The sequence below is a fragment of the Erpetoichthys calabaricus genome, chromosome 17, assembly GCF_900747795.2.
Source record: "Erpetoichthys calabaricus chromosome 17, fErpCal1.3, whole genome shotgun sequence".
Classification (NCBI taxonomy): domain Eukaryota; kingdom Metazoa; phylum Chordata; class Cladistia; order Polypteriformes; family Polypteridae; genus Erpetoichthys; species Erpetoichthys calabaricus.
In genome coordinates, this window is record NC_041410.2 from 91960853 (window position 1) to 91984691 (window position 23839).

The 23839-nt window shown below is 44.5% G+C and overlaps 1 protein-coding gene across 1 annotated transcript in view; it reads right to left on the bottom strand.

Annotated features, from left to right (window-relative positions):
* Positions 1-13910: 13910 nt before the first annotated feature.
* The window catches only part of adamts17 (ADAM metallopeptidase with thrombospondin type 1 motif, 17), a 207133-nt gene continuing 197204 nt past the window's right edge, over positions 13911-23839 (bottom strand). The window contains exons 22-23 of the mRNA XM_028823153.2: positions 17968-18145; positions 13911-15108 (exon numbers count right to left, since the gene is read on the bottom strand). Of these exons, the coding sequence (XP_028678986.1) occupies positions 14957-15108; positions 17968-18145 (330 nt within the window). The 3' untranslated portion in view covers positions 13911-14956. The remainder of the gene's footprint in view (positions 15109-17967; positions 18146-23839) is intronic.

A 23839-nucleotide genomic window follows, 5' to 3' on the forward strand; every position in this document is an offset into this window, starting at 1 on the left:
TTGATAGGTAGGAAAGGCATTGTATGTTCCTTCTACATACATATATGAAAGTTGCTATATGATAGGAAAGGCACTATATACTAAATCAGTAAACTGAAAAGATAAATGCTATATTATAGGAAAAGCATTCCATACTAAATCTATAGATATGATGTGTTAATACATATACAGGGTGGGCCATAATTTTCCATACATATGGTTTTTAACATTTTATTTTTTATATTTCAGATACCCAAAAAAATGCGTTTGAATAAAGAGTAACAAATTGACATCATACTGTTGGCCCATTTGATTTTTATCTTTGGGGGCATTTGAAGGCCATGGTGTATCAGGAAAAGATACGAAACATAAATCTTCTTAGGGAAACGTATCACCAACGCCATTACAAGCATAACTCCAGCTGTGCTAATACGTGTTCATCAGCAGTGGCGGACACTAATTGAAATGTGTTTTCAAAACAATGGCAGTCATGTAGAGCATATTATATAAAAAAATGGTTTTCATAAAAAAAAATGTTTATTTTCCTATGTATAGAAACTTATGGCCCACCCTGTAGTGTCTATTTGTAATGTCTAATGGATAGCAATGAAAGGCACTCTATAGTACTTCTATAGACCGATATGAAAAGTGCTATATGTTAGATAGGAAAGGCACTATATACTAAATCAATAGATGGATATATTAGGTGTTGTATAACAGGCATTACTGCATATACCAGTTCTGTAGACAGAGATTAAAGTTGCTGCAGGGAAGATGCAGCATTATATATTAAACCTATAGACACAAATTAAAGGTGCGGTATAATGGACATTACTAGATCTGTAGACCATGTAACATAGAAAAAAGAGGAAATGTTAAATAAAACTAAGGGTTAGGGTACCAGCCGGTAGTCCTGTTTATTAATGGGGTGGGGATGTGTGAATGGCACCTATGGGTGCCAATCAGAAGATGCGGCAGCTGAAGGGACGCTCTGTCCTCCTTCACAACGAGCGAAGCCTAGCCAGGTGAAAGTGGAGCTGGTCACATGTCTTCTGTGGACGGCATAGGAGTGGTGATTAGTAACGGTGCCCCCTCGCCGCTCAGGGTGGTATCAGTTACCTTCTCAGAACCCTGAAGATGTTCCTCATGTGCACGTGCGGACAACAAGTATGAAAGGTGCCATAAAATAAATAGATTGGAAAAGCACTCTAGTCTAAATCTGTTGACAGGAAAGGCACTATATACTAGAGCTGTGCACCCTCCTGCCCTTAAACATGATGACCATGTGGAGTCTGAAAATAAATTGAAGGAGTTTTTGCACCTAAAAATATTTTATAAGTTACTTACCCCATTTATGCTGCAGTGATGGCTGAGAAAAATCTTTACTCTCGTGTTCACGTAGGGCAGAGCTGATCAAGTTTTCTGCTAAAACGGGCATCTATAGTGCCTGTGGTGGGCTGATTTCTAGCTAGGCTGATAAATAAACTGCTCCAAAAAATGAAAGGAACACTTTGAAAACCCATCAGATCTCAATGGGAAATAAATCCTGCTGGCTATCTCTACTGCTATGGACTGATATGGTGATGTGTGAGGAACAAAAGGATGGAAGTGAAACTGATCAACTGACAGAGAGAGGGCTGAACTCAAAGACACCCCGAAAGTCAACGTGAAACAATGATGTGGCAGGCAGGTGAGTCCATTGTGCAGAAATGTCATTGCAGCAACTCCAAATCATACTCAGTAGTTTGTATGCCCCCCACCCATACCTGACAACGTCCTAATGAGACGACGGATGGTGTCCTGGGGGATCTCCTCCCAGATCTGGACCACTGAGCTCCTGGACATGCTGAGGTGTCACATGGACCCAAACATAATGTCCCACCCAGAGGTGTTCTATTGAATTGAGGTCAGGCAAGTTAGTGAGTGTGAGGAGTGGGGGTTTGGATTTGTGGGGGGGGGCAGTCAGTGGTATCAGTCCCTTCATCCTCTCGCCACATGAAGAGACCAGGCATTGTCATGCACCAGGAGAAACCCAGGAGCCACTGCACCAGGATAGAGTCTGACATTGGGGCCAAGGATTTCATCCCGATACCTAATGGCAGTCCTGCGGTGCCGTTGTCCAGCCTGTAGAGGTCCGTGCGCCCGTCCGTGGATATGCCTCCCCAGAAATACCATCACTGACCCCCCACCAGACCAGTCATGCTGAACGATGTCACGGGCAGCATAACGTTCTCCACGGCTTCTCCAAACCCTTTCACGTCTGTCACATGTGCTCAGGGTGAACCTGCTCTCATCTGTGAAAAGCACAGGGTGCCGATTCTGGTATTCTATGGCAAATGCCAATCGAGCTCCATGGTGCCCACTAGAGGACATTGGGCCCTCAGGCCACCCTCATGAAGTCTGTTTCTGATTGTTTGAGATGTCAGAGACATTCACACCAGTGGCCTGCCTGCCTGCTGGAGGTCATTTTGTAGGCTCTGCCAGTGCTCATCCTGATCCTCTTTGCCCAAAGGAGTAGATACCGGTGGGTCCTGCTGATGGGTTAAGGACTTTCTACGAGAGGCCCTGTCCAGCTAACTGCCTGTCTCCTAGAATCTCCTCCATGCCCTTGAGACTGTGCTGGGAGACGCAGCAAACCTTCTGGCAATGGCACGTGCCATCCTGGAGAAGTTGCCAGCTCTGTAGGGTCCAGGTATGGCCTCATGCCACCAGTAGTGACGCTGACCGTAGTCAAATGTAAAATGAGTGACAAAACAGATGAGGAGGGAAAAATGTCAGTGGCCTCCCTCCAGCTGTTAAACCATTCATTCCTGTTTTAGGGATCTTCTCATTGTTGCCCCTCTAGTGCACCAAAGCAGTTGAAACTGATGAACAAACCCCTCTGCTACTTCACTGACCAGATCAATAGCCCAGAAGGTTCATTGACTTGATGCTGTACTCCGATTCAATGGGGGTCCTTTCATTTTTTTGAGCAGTATATTTTGTATGTCTTTATTTGTAAGCTAGACAAAGCAAATGTCATATCCGTTAGTGTTTCAGGAGGCCTGTCTTACCTCCTTGATGAGAACGGTGGTGCTTTATATACCTGACCCCCCAATCCCTCAGTCTGTACGACTGACTGTGGATGTGAAATGTATGGCGGGTGGGATGGAGCATCAGACCAGCTGGCTTATCAAGGGTGAATGTGTTAGGACTTTGCTGAGCCTATAATTTTAAATTTGATACGGTAGATCATCATGTTCTCCTTCATCATCTTCACTATACAATTGAACTTTCTGGCATTGCTCTCAAGTGGTTCAAGTCCTGTCTTACAGATAGGGCTGAGTATGTGGCCTTGTGGGATGCTAAATCTCATACCCACACTGTCACCTGTGGATCAGTCCTTGGGATGACCCTCTTTAATATCTATATGCTACCCCTGGGTAACATCATCCGCAAGCATGGAGTTTCATTCCATTGCTATGCCGATGATACGCAGCTCTATGTGAGACTGGATTCAACTTCTCTTACACCTCCATCAACTCTTGCTTGGATGAGATTGAGGCCTGGATATCCAAAAACTTCCTCAAGCTGAACAGCACCAAAACTGAAGCTCTTTTAATTGGCATCAACTTCGTTCCTCTGTAAAATTGTATTTCCTTTTCTGACCGTACCATTACCCTCTACCCTTCTGTTACAAATCTGGGTGTCAAGTTAGACTCCCATCTGTCATTTGATACACATATCCATCACCTTTTGTAAAATTGCACTCCTTCATCTCCGAAACATCACCAAACTCCGTCCCTACCTCTCCCTCTGTGATGCTGACAAGCTGGTTCATGCCTTTGTCTCCTCCAGACTGGACTATTGTAATGCACTCCTCATCGGGATACCCAACAAGAGCCTTCAAAAGCTCCAACAAATTCAAAATAGTGCTGCAAGAATCCTGATGAGGGATCTATCAATCTATCTCCTGTATAATGCCTTTCTTGTTAAACTATGAACATTCTTAATCTCGCCTACTACACCATCTATCTATTCTATACAATCCCTTTCTTGTTATCTTGCCTACTATACCACTATCCAATCAGCTATATTCTCTATCCAATAAGTTATTACATTATATAGTGCTTTTCACTATCTATCTATCTATAGCCTTTCTTGTTAATCTAAAGTTTAATCTTACCTACTCTACCATCTATTTATATAATAAAATGCCTTTCTTGTCAATTTATCTAAATTTTTAATCTTGCCTACCATGCTATCTATCTATCTATCTATCTATCTATCTATCTAACCTGACCTGCAAGGAAAGTGCAATTTTACCAAATCTGCTCCTTCCATCCCAGTTAAAAATTTCAATGCTGATTTGTTACAACATAAAAGAAAAATGCATTTGTTGGAGTAACACGGACAGTTTAAACAAAAAATGCCAGAATTTACTCATTTTATCTTCCTGTTATTGCTTGACAGACCCAATGGGTGTTAAACTGAGTGAGGACCCTCCAAGGTGTAAGGCACAATCCCGGCAGGGTTAGGAGGCTCTCAAACAGGCTCACTAAGCCATTGCAGGGCACGTCTTTGGGCTTGAAGATGAAACGCCAACTCGGCAGACGCCCCGGGCACTTTATCTTTTCTTTTCTTTTTTTTTTTTTATTAGAAGACAAGCTAGAAAATGTCTGCGATTTCTAACTTTAAATGTCATAGCTCTCACACCGGGAAGCAGACATTTATAACGTGTGTGTCAGCCAAGTATCTAATGACTCCAAAAGAGGTCTTCAGGCAGCATGTCTTTGAAAAGCCTGTCAAGGTGGATTTATGACTTTGGCCAACGCATTTCTCCGGCTTTCCCCAACCTGTCACATTCTCCACAGCTTGGGAACTCTCTTTATAAAAAAAAAAAAAAATGGAAAGAAAACTCGTCAGACAGCTAACAGGAGTAGGGGGGTCAGGCGCTTCACACTGCTGCCTCACGGCTTCAGGAGACGGGCCTGCTTACCGCCTGCTCGTGTTCTCAACGCAGCTCGGGTTTATTCATCTCTACTCTGCCCAATTTATAGTCACCCGGTGGCCTGTCCTCATTTCATTTAGCAGCAGGTGCGGGCAGAGCCGGCTCTGGCATTGTTGCTGCCCTGGGTGAAGTTGTAAGAGACGTCCCGCCACCCCCATTTTTGCGGTTTGAGTGATAGGCCTGGACATTGACATCCGGGGAACCGCAGAGTGTGGAGGGTTTGGATCCAAAACAGTGAATTTGTCTCAAGAAAATACGCTTCAGAAACAAAGTGGAAATCGGGCCGCATTAACAGTCGGCTCCACCTGTGTAGTAGTGGAACAGGACAGTGAGGAGGGGCCCTCTGCCCGGCTCTCCACTCCTGACGTCACGCGTCACACGCTTTTATTTTTTTTACGAGTGATGTATGAGAGACTTATTTTTTACTTTTCAGTACACTTTTTAACTTAATATAAGCGTGGTTTTTAGAAAGTATTTTTTCATATATATATATTATTTTTTATAATTTAAACCCTAAATATGCCCCCCAAAACACTTTGAAATTTCATTTCAAACTCAATAATAATAATAATAATACATTTTATTTATATAGCACCTTTCCCATGCTCAAGGCACTTCACAGAGTTTAAGAAAGAACGGCAGGGTATACAGTATATAGTATTGTACAAACCAGATAAATAAATAAAGAAGATTAAGATAGTAAATTCAGAGAAAAGCCTAACAGACAACATAACTGATGGTCTCGCACACACACACAGATTACATGAGCAACTTGACAGAGAAGTAAACTGAGAGAGGGGTAATAAAGTCAAGTAGAACTAAAAGATGTCCTGAACAGATGAGTTCTGAGTTGTTTTTTAAAAGCTGACCTGATTAATTTCATAGGTCATTCCAGAGTCTGGGCGCTATACAGCTGAAGGTCCTGTCACCCATGGAGTGTAGAATAGTGTGGGGCACAACAAGATTACCAGAATCAGAGGACCTTAGTACAGCAGCCCAGATAAGCAGAGAGCTGAGGAGACTTCATGCCAGCAGAGCAGTGGGTCCAGATGGTCTGTGCATTGGAGCTGGGGAGTCCTCTACAGCGCATCTTCAACCTGAGCCTGGAACAGGGGAGAGTCTCGAGGCTTTGGAAAACATCTTGTATCACCCCAGTCCCAAAGGTATCACGTCCTAGTGAGCTGAATGACTTCAGGGCTGTCGCTCTGACGTCAAATGTGATGAAGACCATGGAGCGGCTGCTTCTTCACCACCTGAGGCCACAGGTCCACCACGCCCTCAACCCTCTGCAGTTCACAACACAGGAGAAGGTGGGAGCGGAGGATGCCATCGTCTACATGCTACACCAACCACTCTCCCACTTGGACAGAGGCAGTGGTGCTGTAAGAATTATGTTTCTGGACTTCTCTAGCGCCTTCAACACCATCCAACCTCTGCTCCTTAGGGACAAGCTGGCAGAGATGGGAGTAGATTCATACCTAGTGGCATGGATCGTGGACTATCTTACAGACAGACCTCAGTATGTGCGTCTTGGGAACTGCACATCTGACATTGTGGTCAGCAACACAGGAGCGCCGCAGGGGACTGTGCTTTCTCTGGTCCTATTCAGCCAAAATACATCGGACTTCCAATACAACTTGGAGTCCTGCCACGTGCAAAAGTTCGCTGATGACACTGCTATGGTGGGCTGCATCAGGAGTGGGCAGGAGGAGGAGTATAGGAACCTAATCAAGGACTTTGTTAAATGGTGCGACTTAAACCACCTACACTTGAACACCAGCAAAACCAAGAGCTGGTGGTGGATTTTAGGAGGCCCAGGCCCCTCATGGACCCCGTGATCATCACACAGGTGACTGTGTGCAGAGGGTACAGACCTATAAATACCTGGGAGTGCAGCTGGATGATAAATTGGACTGGACTGCCAATACTGATGCTCTGTGTAAGAAAGGACAGAGCCAACTATACTTCCTTAGAAGGCTGGCATCCTTCAACATCTGCAATAAGATGCTGCAGATGTTCTATCAGACGGTTGTGGCGAGCGCCCTCTTCTACGCGGTGGTGTGCTGGGGAGGCAGCATAAAGAAGAGGGACGCCTCACGCCGGGACAAACTGGTGAGGAAGGCAGGCTCTATTGTAGACATGGAGCTGGACAGTTTAACATCTGTGGAAGAGCGACGGTCGCTGAGGAGACTCCTGTCAATCATGGAGAATCCACTGAACAGGATCATCTCCAGACAGAGGAGCAGCTTCAGCGACAGACTGCTGTCACCGTCCTACTCCACTGACAGACTGAGGAGATCGTTCCTCCCCCAAACTATGCGACTCTTCAATTCCATGGGGGGGTAAATGTTAACATTATACAAAGTTATTGTCTGTTATACCTGCATTGTTATCACTCTGTAATTTAATATTGTTATTATCAGTATGCTGCTGCTGGAGTATGTGAATTTCCCCTTGGGGATTAATAAAGTATCTATCTATCTATCTATCTATCTATCTATCTATCTATCTATCTATCTAGTGGGTGGACAGGCACATAGTGATGGAGGAGGTCACTGATGTAGTTTGGCGCGAGGTCGTTTAAGGCTTTGTAGGTTATTAGTAGGATTTTATATTCGATTCTGTAGGACACAGGGAGCCAGTGAAGATGGAGCAGGATGGGTGTGATGTGCTCGCTGCTGCTGGTTTGAGTAAGGACTCTTGCAGCTGAGTTTTGAATAAGCTGGAGCTGTGATAGAAGATTAGAAGGGGCACCTGCCAGTAGGGAATTATATAATGGATTCGGGATGTGATAAAAGCAGGGACAAGTTTCTCAGCATTAGAGAAGGAGAGGAAGGAGCGAACACGGGATATGTTACGCAGGTGAAAGTAAGAAAGTTTCTTAATGTGATTTATGTGGGTGGAATAAGAGAGGGAGGAATCAAAAACGACACCAAGAATCTTTACAGTAGAGGCAGGTCTGATGAGATCACCGCCAAGATAGACTGGGAAGGAGCTCATTTTATTAAGTTGCATTTTAGTCCCAATTTGCAGGAATTCAGTTTTATTGCAATTTAATTTTAAAGGGTTTTGCTCCATCCATTTTACTAAGGCAGGCTGAGAAAGCTTCTGATGAAGTTCCACTTTTAACATTGAAGTAGAGTTGAGTGTCATCAGCATAAAAATGATAACCCAGTCCATAGCTACAGATAATATGGCCAAGGGGAAGCATATAAATACAGAAAAGCAGAGGACCGAGGACAGAGCTCTGAGGGACTCCTTGTGTGACTGGCACTGAGCTGGATCTGCTCTTGCCAAGACTAACAAACTCTTGCCTATCACTCAGATAGGATTTGAAATTCAGCTTATTACCATAATAAAAAAGAATGTAAAGGTAAACCCATACACTGTACAGTACTGTACTGCTATGTCTCCCGCAGTGCTGCCGATGTTACCGCTATATGTACTGTAATTCATGCAAGCACGTTTTCTTTGGTATGGGCTGTCATTTTCTTTGGTATAAGTATGGTAAATATGTAATAATTCAATTTAATAAAAATACAGTGAAATGTACGGGTACTCACCAATAATGAATGTCTTGATTGAAGATGATGATGATGATGAATTAGCTGTGCAGTACGTTGAAGGTATGTAATGAAGATAATGACTGCGGGTGGCTTCTGCGGCATAACGTTTTACTTCCCGGAGCAAATCCAGTAACCTTCTCCTGGACTGTCTTAAACTTTATTCGGGTGCTTAGATTCATTGCCAGAAGCCTTAGAAGGTGCAGAGCGTTTGGGTGGCATCTTAGGGCTTTAAGAAGAACAAAACAAAAAACACAAGAACGCTCGGCGAAACACTCGTGACAGCTACACGCGGTAAACTGTTATGATGCGGGAATGCTGGGCTGCATGCGTCCCAGAGCAGCAGCCAATCAGCAGCAAGGAGAAATGAATAACGCTCTCGGATTGGCTACTTTCACCATCCCAAGCCGCCTTTTCCTCTATGGTTGCTTTGTGTTCTCTCTACAGTACAGTATCGCCACGAGAAAAAGCCATAAGAAAACAACGCTAACAAATTATTACTGAGGCTCTAAGGAAAAATCTGCGAAAGACGGAGGATGAACCACAACTTCACAGGGGGTCTACTGTAAAGACAAAAGATTTTCTGTGAACCTTTATTTAAAAAAAAAAAAGACTAATGACAAGAGGTTTTAATGGTTTATTTTTCTTTAAAAAAAAAAATCGTACTGTGGCTATGTTATACAGATTGAATATGAAAATGCAAAGGCATCTTTTTTTAATATTTCACAAAATTACAACAACGTCATTAACAAAATGGCTACAGCCATGTATAAATTTTACAAATACTTTGCTATATCCTCTGAAATATCAATTTGTTGAACCTAATATAGCACCATTAGGAACAAAAGGTTGATTTTTGTACCCACACTTGTGCACATAATAATAATAATAATAATAATAATAATAATAAGTTACAGTACACTAGTAATTGTATAGATGGACGACATGGGGATCCTGACAGCTACACAGAATCATTAGCACCATTAATCACGATACATGACGCTACATTTCAGCCGTGAATTCACTCCTGTTTTCCGCACACACACACACACACGCACACACTTGCACACATTCGCACAAATACAACATGCCGTGTAACTCTTGCTTTCCTTGGGCAGGGACCCTAAATTTTAAAAATCATCGCTGAATTGATGTGTCTGCTGATGGTGGTAGGTAAAGACGTCTCGAGGCCGCGTCACATTTCACGACTTTTCTGCCGGTTTCATTTCATTTGTGTAGTCTTAGCAAGTCGTTCAGAGCTGGAGGTGGCAGAGTTAAAGATGCTAAGATTTGCATTGGGTGTGACAAGGATGGACAGGATTAGAAATGAGGACATTAGAGGGTCCACTCAAGTTGGGAGACAAAGTCAGAGAGGCGAGATTGTGTTGGTTTGGACATGTGCAGAGGAGAGATGCTGAGTACAATGAGAGAAGGGTGCTAAGGATAGAGCAGCCAGGTAAGAGGAGAAGAGGAAGGCCTAAGAGGAGGTCTATGGATGTGGTGAGAGAGGACATGCAGGTGATGGGGGTAACAGAACAAGATGACATGCTAAGGATAGAGCTGCCAGGGAAGAGGAGAAGAGGAAGGCCTAAGAGGAGGTCTATGGATGTGGTGAGAGAGGACATGCAGGTGATGGGGGTAACAGAACAAGATGACGAGGACAGGAAGATACGGAAGAAGATGATCCGCTGTGGCGACCCCTAATGGGAGCAGCCGAGAGAAGAAGAAGAAGTCTTAGCAAGTCGTTGCAGCACTCCTGTGATGGTCTGACGTGCCCAGTGACTCAGCCACGGTTGAATTTTGCACTAAGCCATAGGGGCGGGGCCTTGTTTATGCGAGAGCTGACAGCCAATGGGTGCTCAGCCGGAAGGACAATCCTTCTAACGAGCAATGGAGGTCCTCGTAAACAGAAGAGAAAATCGTCTTTCAGATGTCTTGTGTCTACTCACACCACGATTTGAAGGGGGCCCGAGATATCGTCAGAACCTGTAAACTCGTTGCACTGGCACTGGCTCCATCAGACCGCACGTTAATGGCAGTCAGATAAAGGGGGGGCGAGTGCGCGATGCTTTGGAAATGTGAAACTGTGCTGGAAACTCTTCACACAGTCATCTGATCTAACCTACTCCTCAAGTTCGAGTCGTGTAAATCGACATGCTCTGGCAACGAGATCAGCAGACACAGTCATCGAGTTTGACATCCCTCCCAATTAGAAGTCGTCGTGTAATGCGACGTTGGCTTTACTGATCATGTTCTCTCGGAACATATAGACAGGTAATTGGAAAGCATGGCAAGAACTTTTTCTCAATCCATCCACTTGGTAAACATTTATTTGATCACATTTTTTACTTCCCGATGTTCTCTCCGTGTAACGCTAACTTTTTTTTTGCCCCCACAGATCAAAATTTTTCATGTTCTACAAAAAACAGAATTTACACCAGCATAAGATGATCCGTGATGGACAGATGAATGCAATGTCTTGGTTGTCACTGAGAAGTGTATGATAAAAATGAACAGGACTGATGAACAGGACGTATCATTTGCTCGGCTCGTCAAATAATTGCACAAAGAACTTTTTCACCATTCGTTTTTCAAGTCCGTTCATTTTTTTTTTTTTTTTTGTAGTTTGAAGAATCATTAGCACCATTAATCACGATACATGACGCAACATTTCAGCCGTGAATTCACTCCTGCTTTCTGCAAATGTCGGTGAAAGTGGTTATTATTTCACCCTATGTAACGCTAATCCTACACCTCCACGTCATTAAAGGTTTAGACTGAACCGACGAAAGCCGAAAACGACGAGAAACAAACGGTAACACCGACAAACGTATCGCACGAATCTGACTGATAGGCCTCGGGAGTATTTTGTGACTTTTTCATGAAAGACAAATGCTGCCCCTCACAATCTTACCGCTGTGTTTCTTACTCTTGCTGTTCGCTGACAATGTGCATTTCATTTGGTTATTAAGAAAGAGGCTGGGTAACCACGAGAGTCGTAGCTAGGTGGAATTACCACAAAAGGCCCAACAATGTTGAAATGCGGGTTTCGTAAATGCGTCTATCGGTTTAAAAAAAATCAACGAAAATGGCGTCCCCTTCCTCCGTCACGTGTTTGTAACTCTGTTTGAGAAAAATGGCAGACGGGGATTTTCATAACGTGATTGAACTTCTGCCAGAAATGGAAATTCACGTGATTTGTGAAACTATTTTTGCGGTCAAATAGTAGTGGGGAGAAGACAACATGTCAACTGTGCTCGTTTGTTATTTTGAAAGTCGTTATGTATGCGTAGACAGTTTCCTGATGAATGTTGGGACAATTTTGTGGATCGTAGTTTGTTATAAAATGTGTGGTGTGCCCGCACTGTGGGGTCAATGTGTACGTGTTGATGCCGATGTCTTCTGTAGTAAAGAATGGACTTCGCTGCTCAACTGTTGCGTCAGTGTGTCTCTTATTCACTACTGGCACGAGTGTAAGAACATGACATTAAGTGTTTGTTTGATCTTTTTCCCAGTGTATATTTTACCGGAGGGTTGGGATTTTTTGTCGTCTGGTTGCATAATTTAACTCTTTCAGGGCTGATGTCGACTTTTGTCGAAAGGAGGAGTGACGATGGTAATTGACTGTAAACTGTGACAAAACCAACCATTATGTTTTAGTTGGATTCTCGTTGCTAGAAGGAAAGTTAGATTCATTAGTTTGACCGAGATTTCCTGCGCTTGTGTGAGTATTAAGGTGCAAACAATGGCAAAAATGGCACTGACATTTGGCGAGAGATCAAAGTGAATGCCTAAAGCAAAACAATCCATGGACGACGTCTTGCCTCTTCTCTCTGATCTGGACTATGACTTGTTGAAACTCAGATTTTGATACAAGTGATTGAAATCGAACGTGAGGTTCCAGCTTCAGCTGATTGGTCCCCAGCTAATCATTGTACTGACAATGTTTGCCAGGTAGGACTGCCACTTAACAATGATAAGAGGTAGAAACCAGATTGAAATGCACTGTGACTTTGGCCCAGCCACACAAAGACAGCCTGGCAGCAAGCCTGACGCATATTCTTGGCAAACTGGCATCCACAGCATGCAGCAACAGATGTTTTATGTTGATTTCTGTGTGAAACCATTGCTTCTCAGAAACTGTTTTTTGGAAAAAATATTCAGCCCTCAAAGAGTTAAAACAAAACTGCTCATTTCAACTGGAAAGGTTCAAAAAACGCTTTCAAAAATACCGGGTTCATGATCCACATCGCTAAAACTGCAATAATTTACCGAAATGAACGATCTGTTGTCCGTTCTTCTCCAGTTACACACGTTTTAACGTCCACTAGCCATTGCTGTCGGTATGGCTGGGTTAAGGGTACGTTGCACCCCTTTGCAGACTCTGATGCAGGCGCTCGGATAGGAACACTATTTCGGATGTCTCTGTTTTACATCCACGTGTTTGGATCCATAACTGAAAGGGAGGGTGGGGGAGACCGGTGCCCACATGATCTCATGGTAAATCTACGCACTCCCTCTTGGAGATCAGCCGCCTGACGATCGCAGATGAAATTGACAAGCGGGCAGGAGATTGGCACACATTTTCTAAATCCAGGGGTCTCTGGGGCTCAAGAAGGAGTTTAGACGCCCTCATCCAAACCCCCCCCCCTCCCCACCCCAACCAAGGCACGGTGCCCCTAAGATGGTCGACGCCTAGAGCCAGCCTTGCCCCCAAGGAGGGGGTGCCCCTAAGATGGTCGACGCCTAGAGCCAGCCTTGCCCCCAAGGACCCTAAGATGGTCGACGTCTAAAGCCAGCCTTGCCCCCAAGGAGGGGGTGCCCCTAAGATGGTTGACGCCTAGAGCCGGCCTTGCCCCCAAGGACTGATTCTATTGTTGAAATGTGGCACACTTTTACACTTCAGTTTGCAAAGTTTTGAAGTTTTCAAAATCTCCCTTTGAAAAGCATTGGGGAATCTGCAGACTCGTCCATCGCAAAACAGGGGAAACATTCGGTGCAACCTCAACAAATGGTTGCATTTCATGTCACTGCTCGTATTTTATAGTTTCACAGTGTAATGGATAGATGGGTATCCTGATGGAGGTGGACCCCATTCCCTCATAATTGGGGGATGATCTCGACCAAACGTCTTAAAGATGCCAGCCTGACTGGTGTCCCAACAGGAAAGGATGGGAGTGCCAGCATAATGGATAGGCACTGTGAGGGGGGCATCCCGGACCAGGATGGTTAGTCTTTCCCATTTTGGAGGTTAAGACAGTTGAAGGGAACTGGGAGGATGCCCCCTGTGCTCACGTCACATCCCCTGTGGTGAGTCCCCAGTATGGATACCCGCAGAGCAGCCTGGGAGTTGTGGTTCTGTAGGGCTACCCTGTAGGGAGCCAATGGGAGGCGAGTCCCCTCTCTTTGGGGTGGTTCACCGGAGGTAGCAATCGGGCATCTGAAGTACTCCCAGGTTAGGGTCAAAAGGGGATCCTCAACATACCTTGGGGATTTGGAATTGGGGGAGAGGAGGAGGAAGAGGAGAATGAGGATGACCGAGAAGGAAGTGGAATTGTGTTGGTGTGGATTTTGTGTAAGGTATTTGACTCTAACAAACTAGTTTTTGAACCTGGGACTGCAGTCCAATTGGTTGTGTCTGGGGTTTGGGGGCATCAAAGACACCCCCCTCGTGACGGCCACAACGATTACAACGTAATATGGAAGAAGTGTACGAAACAATGTGTGACGAGTAAATCTGAAAGCGAAAACAAACACAAAAGGATCCCCCCACACTTTGGATTCTTGCTTGGCCAACCAGTGGCCTTTGGAAAGGCAGTGGAGTGGGATGTTAAAGGACGTGACGTAGAGCAAGAAAGCACGGTAAAAAATTTCTGTTCAAATGGTAGGTTCCTTGAGGTTTTCTATTTTTAAACATTTTATAAAAGTAATAAGTTACTACTTTGGTGTTTTTGCAACAAATTTCAAGTATTGGAATCCGCTTTCACTTCGGTAACTTGCGCTCTTCGAGTCTTCTCCTAACTATACGGCTCTACTCTTGTGTACGTATCCACACGTGGAATGTCTCAAAAAGGCAGACCCATTTTCATAAACGAAATGACATAAACCGAGGAAGGTCGATTTTTCATCTGTGGTGGGTGGAAGGCGACATATTGGCACCCTGAATGTGCTCTGCGCCATTCACTTCCAGTTGAGTGCCACACACCCAGTCTTCGCAGAAGAAAAGGAGCTTGATGGGACGACTCCATGTTCACAATCGGAGTGTTCAACTTACGACCGATTTCCCCTTCTACTACTGGTTAGAAGCACATTCAAGTCTGAGTCCACTACGGGAGCAGATATGGTTTATGAAAACAGGTTGATTCAGTTTTTTGAGACACCCTACACCGGGCACGTACCACCAATGGCGTAGCACGCGTTACCATTAACTCTTAGACTGCGTCTTGGTTGCATAGTAGTCTCTGCAGGTTTCACAGCAGCGTCGATACCACCTCAAGTCCGGACAAAGGTTTTTTTCTCGTATCACCCGGCAATAAACCGTCCATTGGTCTCCTGGGCACTTGTAGGTGAGAGCAACTGGTTAAAAAAAACAAAAGAATGAACAAGAAAAGTCGGGTTAGAAGGACGTCTTGTTCGAGGTGGACACTTACAAGACAAACATTATGAACCCTCTGGAATCTCTGGATCGGACCGTTCGTTTGATCTGCAAGTGAAGACTTCCAAGTCGGCGAAGGATGTTGGATTTGACGACTGCGGTCGCCAATCTCATCGCTTGACGATCTTGGATTATGTGAAGGCTGTGACAAATTAGACAACCCGGTGAAGGCTTTCTAGGTTTCCAAAGTATTGGGTCGGACTTTCACATAATTCTGTACGGTGGGTTTTATGCACATAATATGAGGGTAAATCAACAAGTGGAGGAAACTTGAACGTTACAACAGATAGAAGTGGACACAACACGTGCCTGATGGTTTATGGGTACTTTGAAACAAGCACAGGGCAGCACTCTGACATTTGTCTGTTTTGAGGCCAAAGTCAAATAAACATGGACGCTCCGGTGTGGGATTGCACCTTTGTTGCTGTAGTGAGGTTTCTTTGGTCAGACGGAGTGACACCTGCTGAAATTCACTGAAGGATGTTGGCTCGTGCAGATCAGTAATTTTGGGTGCCCATCTTAGGATGAACTTTATGGTATCCCAAGTCATTGTGCACCTATGGTGTGTGCAGATCCGTAGTTGATATCCAAATATGCAGCAAGACTGGACCTCGTAATCTGTCTGTCAGGTCTTCTCCGATGAAGGCATTCGCCATGTTGATGTGGGTTTGTGTGCGCGATGTTGATGGTCAAACCAATCGAGCTTTGTCGGTCACATTTGTTCTTCCCACTTTATATTTCTGCTTATTCACAAACCGAGGTGAAATCCTTTGAATTTCAGCAGGTTTCATTCCATCTGCCCAAAGAAATTGAGCAATCCAAGGGTCCACCCCTGTGTATTTGGAGACACTGGTGTGCCGAGATGCTCCTTCTCACCTGCTGGGGTCTGCCAGTGGGCAGCATCTGACCATGCCACCCCTGCGTATCATTCCAGAACCTTTCCTAGTTGGTGAAACAAACTGCCCATCTCCATCTGGACTGTTGACTCCCTCCATGTGTTTAAGAAGCAACTGAAAGACCCCAATGTTCTCTGAATGTCTGTCACATTTTTAATGGTGTGGATATCTGTAATATTGTTACTCAATCATTTGTTATTCTGACTTTACTTGGAGTGACCAACCTTTGTAGCCATGTCTTTAAAAAATAAGATGTTACTCAGTTGTGTTGACCTCCTTTGTAAGTTGCTTTGGATAAATGTGTCTAATAATAAGCAAACAAATGTAAATGTAGATAAGATGGACAGATAGTGAAAGTGCCATATTAGATAGGTGAAAGGCACTATATTATGGATGGATGAATAGATAGTGAAAATCACCATAGTAGAGGGGTGAGAGACACTACATGATGGATGGGTTTGTGAAAGGCACTATATAATAGATGGGTGAGGGGCATTATATGATGGAGGGATAGGTGAAAGGCACAATATAATGAATGGGTGAGAGACACTATATGATGGATGGGTAGGTGAAAGGCACTATTTAATAGATGGGTGAAAGGCACTAATTATGGATAGGTGGATAGATAGTGAAAATCACCATAGTAGATGTGTGAGAGACACTATATGATGGATGGATGGGTAGGTGAAAGGCACTATATAATAGATGGGTGAGAGACACTATATGATGGATGGATGGGTACGTGAAAGGCACTATATAATAGATGGGTGAGAGACACTATATGATGGATGGATGGGTAGGTGAAAGGCACTATATAATAGATGGGTGAGAGACACTATATGATGGATGGATGGGTAGGTGAAAGGCACTATATAATAGAAGGTGAGAGACACTATATGATGGGTGGGTAGGTGAAAGGCACTATATAATAGATGGGTGAGGGGCATTATATGATGGATGGATAGGTGAAAGGCACTATATAATGGATGGGTGAGAGACGCTATACAATGGATGGGTAGGTGAAAGGCACTATATAATAGATGGGTGAAAGGCACTAATTATGGATAGATGGATAGTGAAAATCACCATAGTAGATGTGTGAGAGGCATTATATGATGGATGGATGGGTAGGTGAAAGGCACTATATAATAGATGGGTGAGGGGCATTATATGATGGATGGATGGGAAGGTGAAAGGCACTATATAATAGATGGGTGAGGGGCATTATATGATGGATGGATGGGTAGGTGAAAGGCACTATATAATAGAAGGTGAGAGACACTATATGATGGATGGGTAGGTGAAAGGCACTATATAATAGAAGGTGAGAGACACTATATGATGGATGGATGGATAGGTGAAAGGCACTATATAATAGAAGGTGAGAGACACTATATGATGGATGGGTAGGTGAAAGGCACTATATAATAGATGGGTGAGGGGCATTATATGATGGATGGATAGGTGAAAGGCACTATATAATGGATGGGTGAGAGACACTATACAATGGATGGGTAGGTGAAAGGCACTATATAATAGATGGGTGAAAGGCACTAATTATGGATAGATGGATAGATAGTGAAAATCACCATAGTAGATGTGTGAGAGACACTATATGATGGATGGATGGGTAGGTGAAAGGCACAATATAATTGATGAATAAAAGGCACCATATTAGGTGAAAGACACTATGCAGTATAATGGATGGGTGAAATGTACTATAAGGTGGATGGATAGAAAGTGACGCTAGGTAACCCCTATTTGCATTACACCAGTTGGAGTATTTTATGAAATTAACACTTAAGAGTTCATTTTTGGACTCTTGCAGAGTTTCATGAGCTGTTAGTTAAAAAGTGAGAATGGAAGTTCCTTGTGATGTCTTACCGAGTCGAGGTGAGGTGATGGTGTTGGCGTTCGCCTTCTCGTTGCAGATCTCCTGGTGACACTGCCTGTAGGCTGGTGGCTTTGTGACAGTAGGGCATTCGTTGCCATGACGACCGGTGACTCTGTGCATGCACTGCACCACCCGGGACTGAAGGCCTTTCCCACACGTAGAAGAGCACTGCAAATAAAAAAGAAAAAGGGGACAACGCTTAGGCTGAACTTCACTGGCCGTGGCCTTTGGTTTCTTCTGTTTGCCTTTTTTTGTTAATTTCGAGGCAGGCCTATGAAGCACACGGCTGCCTGATCCTTCCAGAAGCTTTTGAAATGCTTGGCCAAGTGCACGGTGGACTCTTTCAATGGTTACAAATGTCACCTTACAGTTTTTGGGTTGTGTAGGACTGATCTTGACTTATACAGGTTTTTGGACTTTTCTAGCACTAAGACCTTCATATGTTACTCGACAGCCTAATCCCAATCAGGGTCATCGTGGTGGGACTGGGCACTAGAAAAGAGCAGAGTCGCTCCACCACAGGGCACATTCACCCAAGCATGCCATCCTCAGCTGGCTCCAGGACAGGCTCTGGTTCAAGCTACCCAGACAAGGAGAGAGGAAGCACAGAAAATGACTGGCGACTACCAAAGGGAGGTCATTTCCTCTCGATGGTGTCCAGGTATTCAGTTTCCATGCACTCTCCACATTGCAGCCTCCCTCTAATCCACTTGCAAGTGGTGGACATTAGATATGGAGTGGATGTGTGTCGTGTGTGTGTGTGTGTGTGTGTGTGTGTGTGTGTGTGTCAAGCGCAGGCGTTTCAAGGTCTCCTGTTTGAAATCTCCCACTTCAAAGGCTTACCAATGGGGGGGGGAGTGAATAAAGGCTGAAACCTCTACAGGTGGGCTGTCTGAGTTGAAGTAGTAAATGTGAAAATGTGAGACTCAGCCGATGGTGGCAATGGAGTCCACCCTGCACAACAATCCACTCTAGTTGGATTTAGAAGGCCAATCCATGATTTTTTGTTTTGTTTTGGTCATTAAAAAATTCTTCTTCATTTGTGAGGGCATCTCTAATGCTAACCTGAACTCGCCCAACTAATCAGGTCTGTCCGTATTTTGCACGTTCACACACGGTTTGGGTTACAGAAAAATGAATCAAGAGATGAGACAATGGTGGACGGTCAGCAATATCTCAATTGGCATCGGGTCATCGATGTGGAGGAGCTGCGGTCCTACTGTTTGTAATGTTTGTGTTCCTCACCCCGTCTCAAAGGCTGAGTCCAGACACTCTACCAAGGAAGCTCATTTCTACCACTTGTTTCCATGTTCTCGTTCTTTCGGACTCTTCCCATAGCCATAGCTGAATCGAGAGTTTTGCCCATCGGCTCGACTCTCTCTTCACCGTGACTGACCAGAACAACATCCACGCTCTGATCTGCCCCAGTCTATCTCTTGTGCCCTTCTTCTCTCACTCGTGTGAACAAGACCTTGAGATACTTCAACTCCTCCGCCTGAGGTAGCACCTCCTCATCCTCAATTGGGAGAGGCCATCCATTGTTTTCTGGTCGAGAACCCTTGAAATTGGACGTGCTGATCCTCATCCTGACTGCTTCACACTTGCTTGTGAACCACCGACAGGAGACCTAAGGGTCTGGTGCATTGTGTTGGGTTGGGCCCTAGTAGAAGAAGAGAAATTGGCCACCTGTAGTTCTTGAAGTGGGCTGCTTGTAGTTCCGTAGTCCCTGCACCTCCTCCAATTTCAACTCGGAGTACCAGCAACGTTTCTTAGCATACAGGTGAGCTCTGGTCTGTAGTTCCAGTGGTGTTCAAAGTTTGAAGGGGGCCGACCACATCCAAGGCCTGTCAATCAAATGTTGTTGCACCGCTCAAAGTTTCACAACCAACGAAAATGATTGTATTGTAACATCCCTCAAAGTTCATGGGGAGGGGAAAACCTGTTCCAGCGGCATTTTGAAGATGGACAATGGCCGACTCCACGCTACTATTTGATCGAATGTTAGCATATTGTCGTAGCACTCGAATCATCACCAGGGACCTGCTCTGTAATCGAATATTCTAGTATCATTGCTGCGCTCGAAGTCGAAATAGATTGTAATTGTTACAGCACTTGGTTTCATGGGGCCTTCCTTGTTCTTAGAACAAAAGTATCGCAACATCCCTTGAAGTTCACTGGGGAAGCCAGTCCCAGTGGCGTCCGAAAATTGGTTGGGGACAGACTGCCCACTGCTCTTTGATCAGATGTTAAATATTGTTGTGGTGCTCAAAGCCTCATGGTGGACAAGCCTAGAATCGATTGTTGTATCGTGGCTGTGCTCAAAGTCGAAGTTTAACTTGCGTCCCAGCTCTGCAATCAAGGGTCGTTGTACCATCAGGGGGCTCCAAGTTTCATGGGCCCTCACCGTTCTTAGAATGAAAGGTATTGTAATGTAACATCCCTCAAAGTTCATGGGAGGGGGAACCTGTTCCAGCGGCATTTTGAAGATGGACAATGGCCGAGTCCACACTACTATTCGATCGAATGTTAACGTATTGTCGTAGCACTCGAAGCATCACCAGGGTCCAGCTCTGTAATCGAATATTCTAGTATCATTGTGGCGCTCGAAGTTGAAGTTTTGCAGGGCACAAGCTCTACAAATGAATGTCACTGTACCGTTGTGGTGATCACAGGTTTCACGGGGACTCTCCGTTCTTAGAGCGAAAGGTATTGTATCGTAGCATCCCTCAGAGTTCACAGGGGAAACCAGTCCCTGTGGCATTCGAAGATTGACTGGGGCCGAGTCCCCTACTGCTCTTTGATCAAATGTTAATGTTTGGGTCATCAAAGCTTCACGGTGGACAAGCCTACAATCTAATGTTATTGGATTGTTGCTGTTATCAAAGTCAAAGCTTCACTGGTCACCCGCTCTACAATCGAACGTCATTGTACTGTTGTGGCGGTCAAAGTTTCACAGTCCCTCAGGAACAAAAGTTATTATATTGTAACATCCCTCAAAGTTCATGGGGGAGGAGGAAGACCAGTTTTAGTGCTGGTCGATGATTGATGGGGATCGCCACTATTTGATCAAATGTTATTGTATTGTTGTAGCACTTAAAGCTTCAGGGTGGACAAGTCCACAATCGAATGTTGCATCTTCGTTGCACTCGAAGTCAAAGCTTCACTGTGGACATGTCATTGTATTGTCGCTGTACTCGAAGTTGAAGCTTAACTGGGCACCATCTCTGCACTTGAGGGTCATTGTACTGTCATGGCACTCAAAGTTTCATGGGACCTCACTGTTCTTAGAATGAAAGATATCATATCATAACGTCCTTCAAATCTTATCCCAGTGGAATTTAAAGATTGATGGGGACCGACTTCCCACCACTCATTTCAAACGTTAACTATTACTGAGGTCCTTCAGAGCTTCATGGTGGACAAGCTCTGCAATTGAATGTCATTGTACGGTCACTGTACCAGAAGTCCAAGCTTCACAGGGACAAGTTCTGCCATTGAATGTCATTGTATTGTCACTTTGCTCGAAGCTGAAGCTTAACTGGGCACCAGCTCTGCACTTGAGGGTCATTAAACAGTCATGGCACTCGAAGTTTCATGGGACTTCACCATTCTTAGAATGAAAGGTATTGTGTTGTAACTTCCTTCAAAGTTCACAAGGGAATCAAGTCCTGGTGGGGTTTGAAGATTGATGGGGACAGACTTCCCACCGCTCACCAATCAAATGTTAAATATTGCTGTGGTGCTTCAGAGCTTCACGGGGACAAGCTCTGCAATCGAAGGTCATTGTGCTGTTGTGGAGATCAAAATTCCACAATCCCCCCAGAAACGAAAATTATTGTATTGTAATGTCCCTCAAAGTTCATGGGGGAGAGGGAAGACCTGTTTTAGTGCTTGTTGATGATCAATAGGGACCACCACTAATCAATTAAATGTTAACATATTGTTGTAGCACTCGTAGCTTCATGGTGTACAAGCTCTGCAATGACATTCGATTGTCATTGTTGTGGCACTTGGCTTCATGGGGCACTCCTTGTTCTTAGAATACAACTTATTATATCATAACAACCCTTGAAGTTCACAGGGGAAACCAGGCCCAGTGGCATCCGAAGACTGACGCGGACAGACCCCCCACCGCTCTTCAATTCAAATGTTAACCATTGTTGTGGTGCTCAGTGCTTCATGGTGGACAAGCCTACAATCGAATGTTGGTTCTTCACTGCACTCAAAGTCGAAGCTTCACTGCGGACAAGTTCTGCCATTGAATGTCATTGTATTGTTGCTTTGCTCGAAGTCGAAGCTTAACTGGGCACCAGCTCTGCACCTGAGGGTCATTGTACTGTCATGGCGCTCGAAGTTTCATGGGACCTCACCATTCTTAGAATGAAAGATATCATATTGTAACTTCCTTCAAAGTTCACAAGGGAATCAAGTCCTAGTGGGGTATGAAGATTGATGGGGACAGACTTCCCACCGCTCATCGATCAAATGTTAAATATTGTTGTGGTGCTTCAGTGCTTCACGGGGACAAGCTCTGCAATCGAATGTCATTGTGTTGTTGTGGAGATCAAAGTTTCAGTCACCCAGGAATGAAAATTATAGTATTGTAATGTCCCTCAAAGTTCATGGGTGGAGGGGAAAGACCAGTTTTAGTGTTGATCGATGATCGAAGGGGAGTGCTGCTATTCAATTAACGGTTAACATATTGTTGTAGCACTCGTAGCTTCATGGTGTACAATGACATTCGATTGTAATTCTTGTGGCACTTGGCTTCATGGGGCCCTCCTTGTTCTTAGAACAAAAATGATCATATCATAACATCAGACTCCCCATTGCTCATCGATCAAATTTTAAATATTGTGGTGCTCAAAGCTTCATGGTGGACAAGAATACAATCAAATGTTGTTGTATTGTCGCTGTGCCTAAAGTCAAAGCTTTACAGGGTCAAGTTCTGCTGTTGTGGCGCTTGACGTTTCATGGGACCTCCCCATTCTTAGAATGAAAGGTACTGAAATGTAACAAAGGGAAACCAGGCCCAGTGGCATCCAAAGATTGATGTGGACAGACTCCCCACCGCTCTTCAATTCAACCATTGTTGTGGTGCTCAAAGCTTCAGGGTGGACAAGCCTACAATCGAATGTTGTGCCTTCGCTGCACTCAAAGTCGAAGCTTCACTGCGGACAAGTTCTGCCATTGAATGTCATTGTATTGTTGCTTTGCTCGAAGTTGAAGCTTAACTGGGCACCATCTCTGCACTTGAGGGTCATTGTACTGTCATGGCGCTCAAAGTTTCATGGGACCTCACTGTTCTTAGAATGAAAGATATCGTATCATAACGTCCTTCAAATCTTATCCCAGTGGAATTTATAGATTGATGGGGACCGACTTCCCACCAATCATTTCAAACGTTAAATATTGCTGAGGTCCTTCAGAGCTTCATGGTGGACAAGCTCTGCAATTGAATGTCATTGCACGGTCACTGTGCCAGAAGTCCAAGCTTCACAGGGACAAGTTCTGCCATTGAATATCATTGTATTGTTGCTGTGCTTGAAGTCGAACCTTAACTGGGCCCCAGCTCTGCAGTCGAGGCTCATTGTACCGTCATGGTGCTCAAAGTTCCATGGACCCTCACCGTTCTTGGAACAACAGGTATCGTATCATAACGTCCTTTGACGTTCATGGTAGGGGGGACACCATGTCCAGCATTATTCGAAAATTGATGGGGACTGATTTCCCCTCTAGTCTTTAATCGAATGTCAGCATTGTTTCAACACTTGGTGCTACACAGTGGGCAAGCTCTGCAATCGAAGGTCAAGGTTTCACGGGGGACCCTCTGTTGTCAGAACAAGAGTCATTGTATCGTAA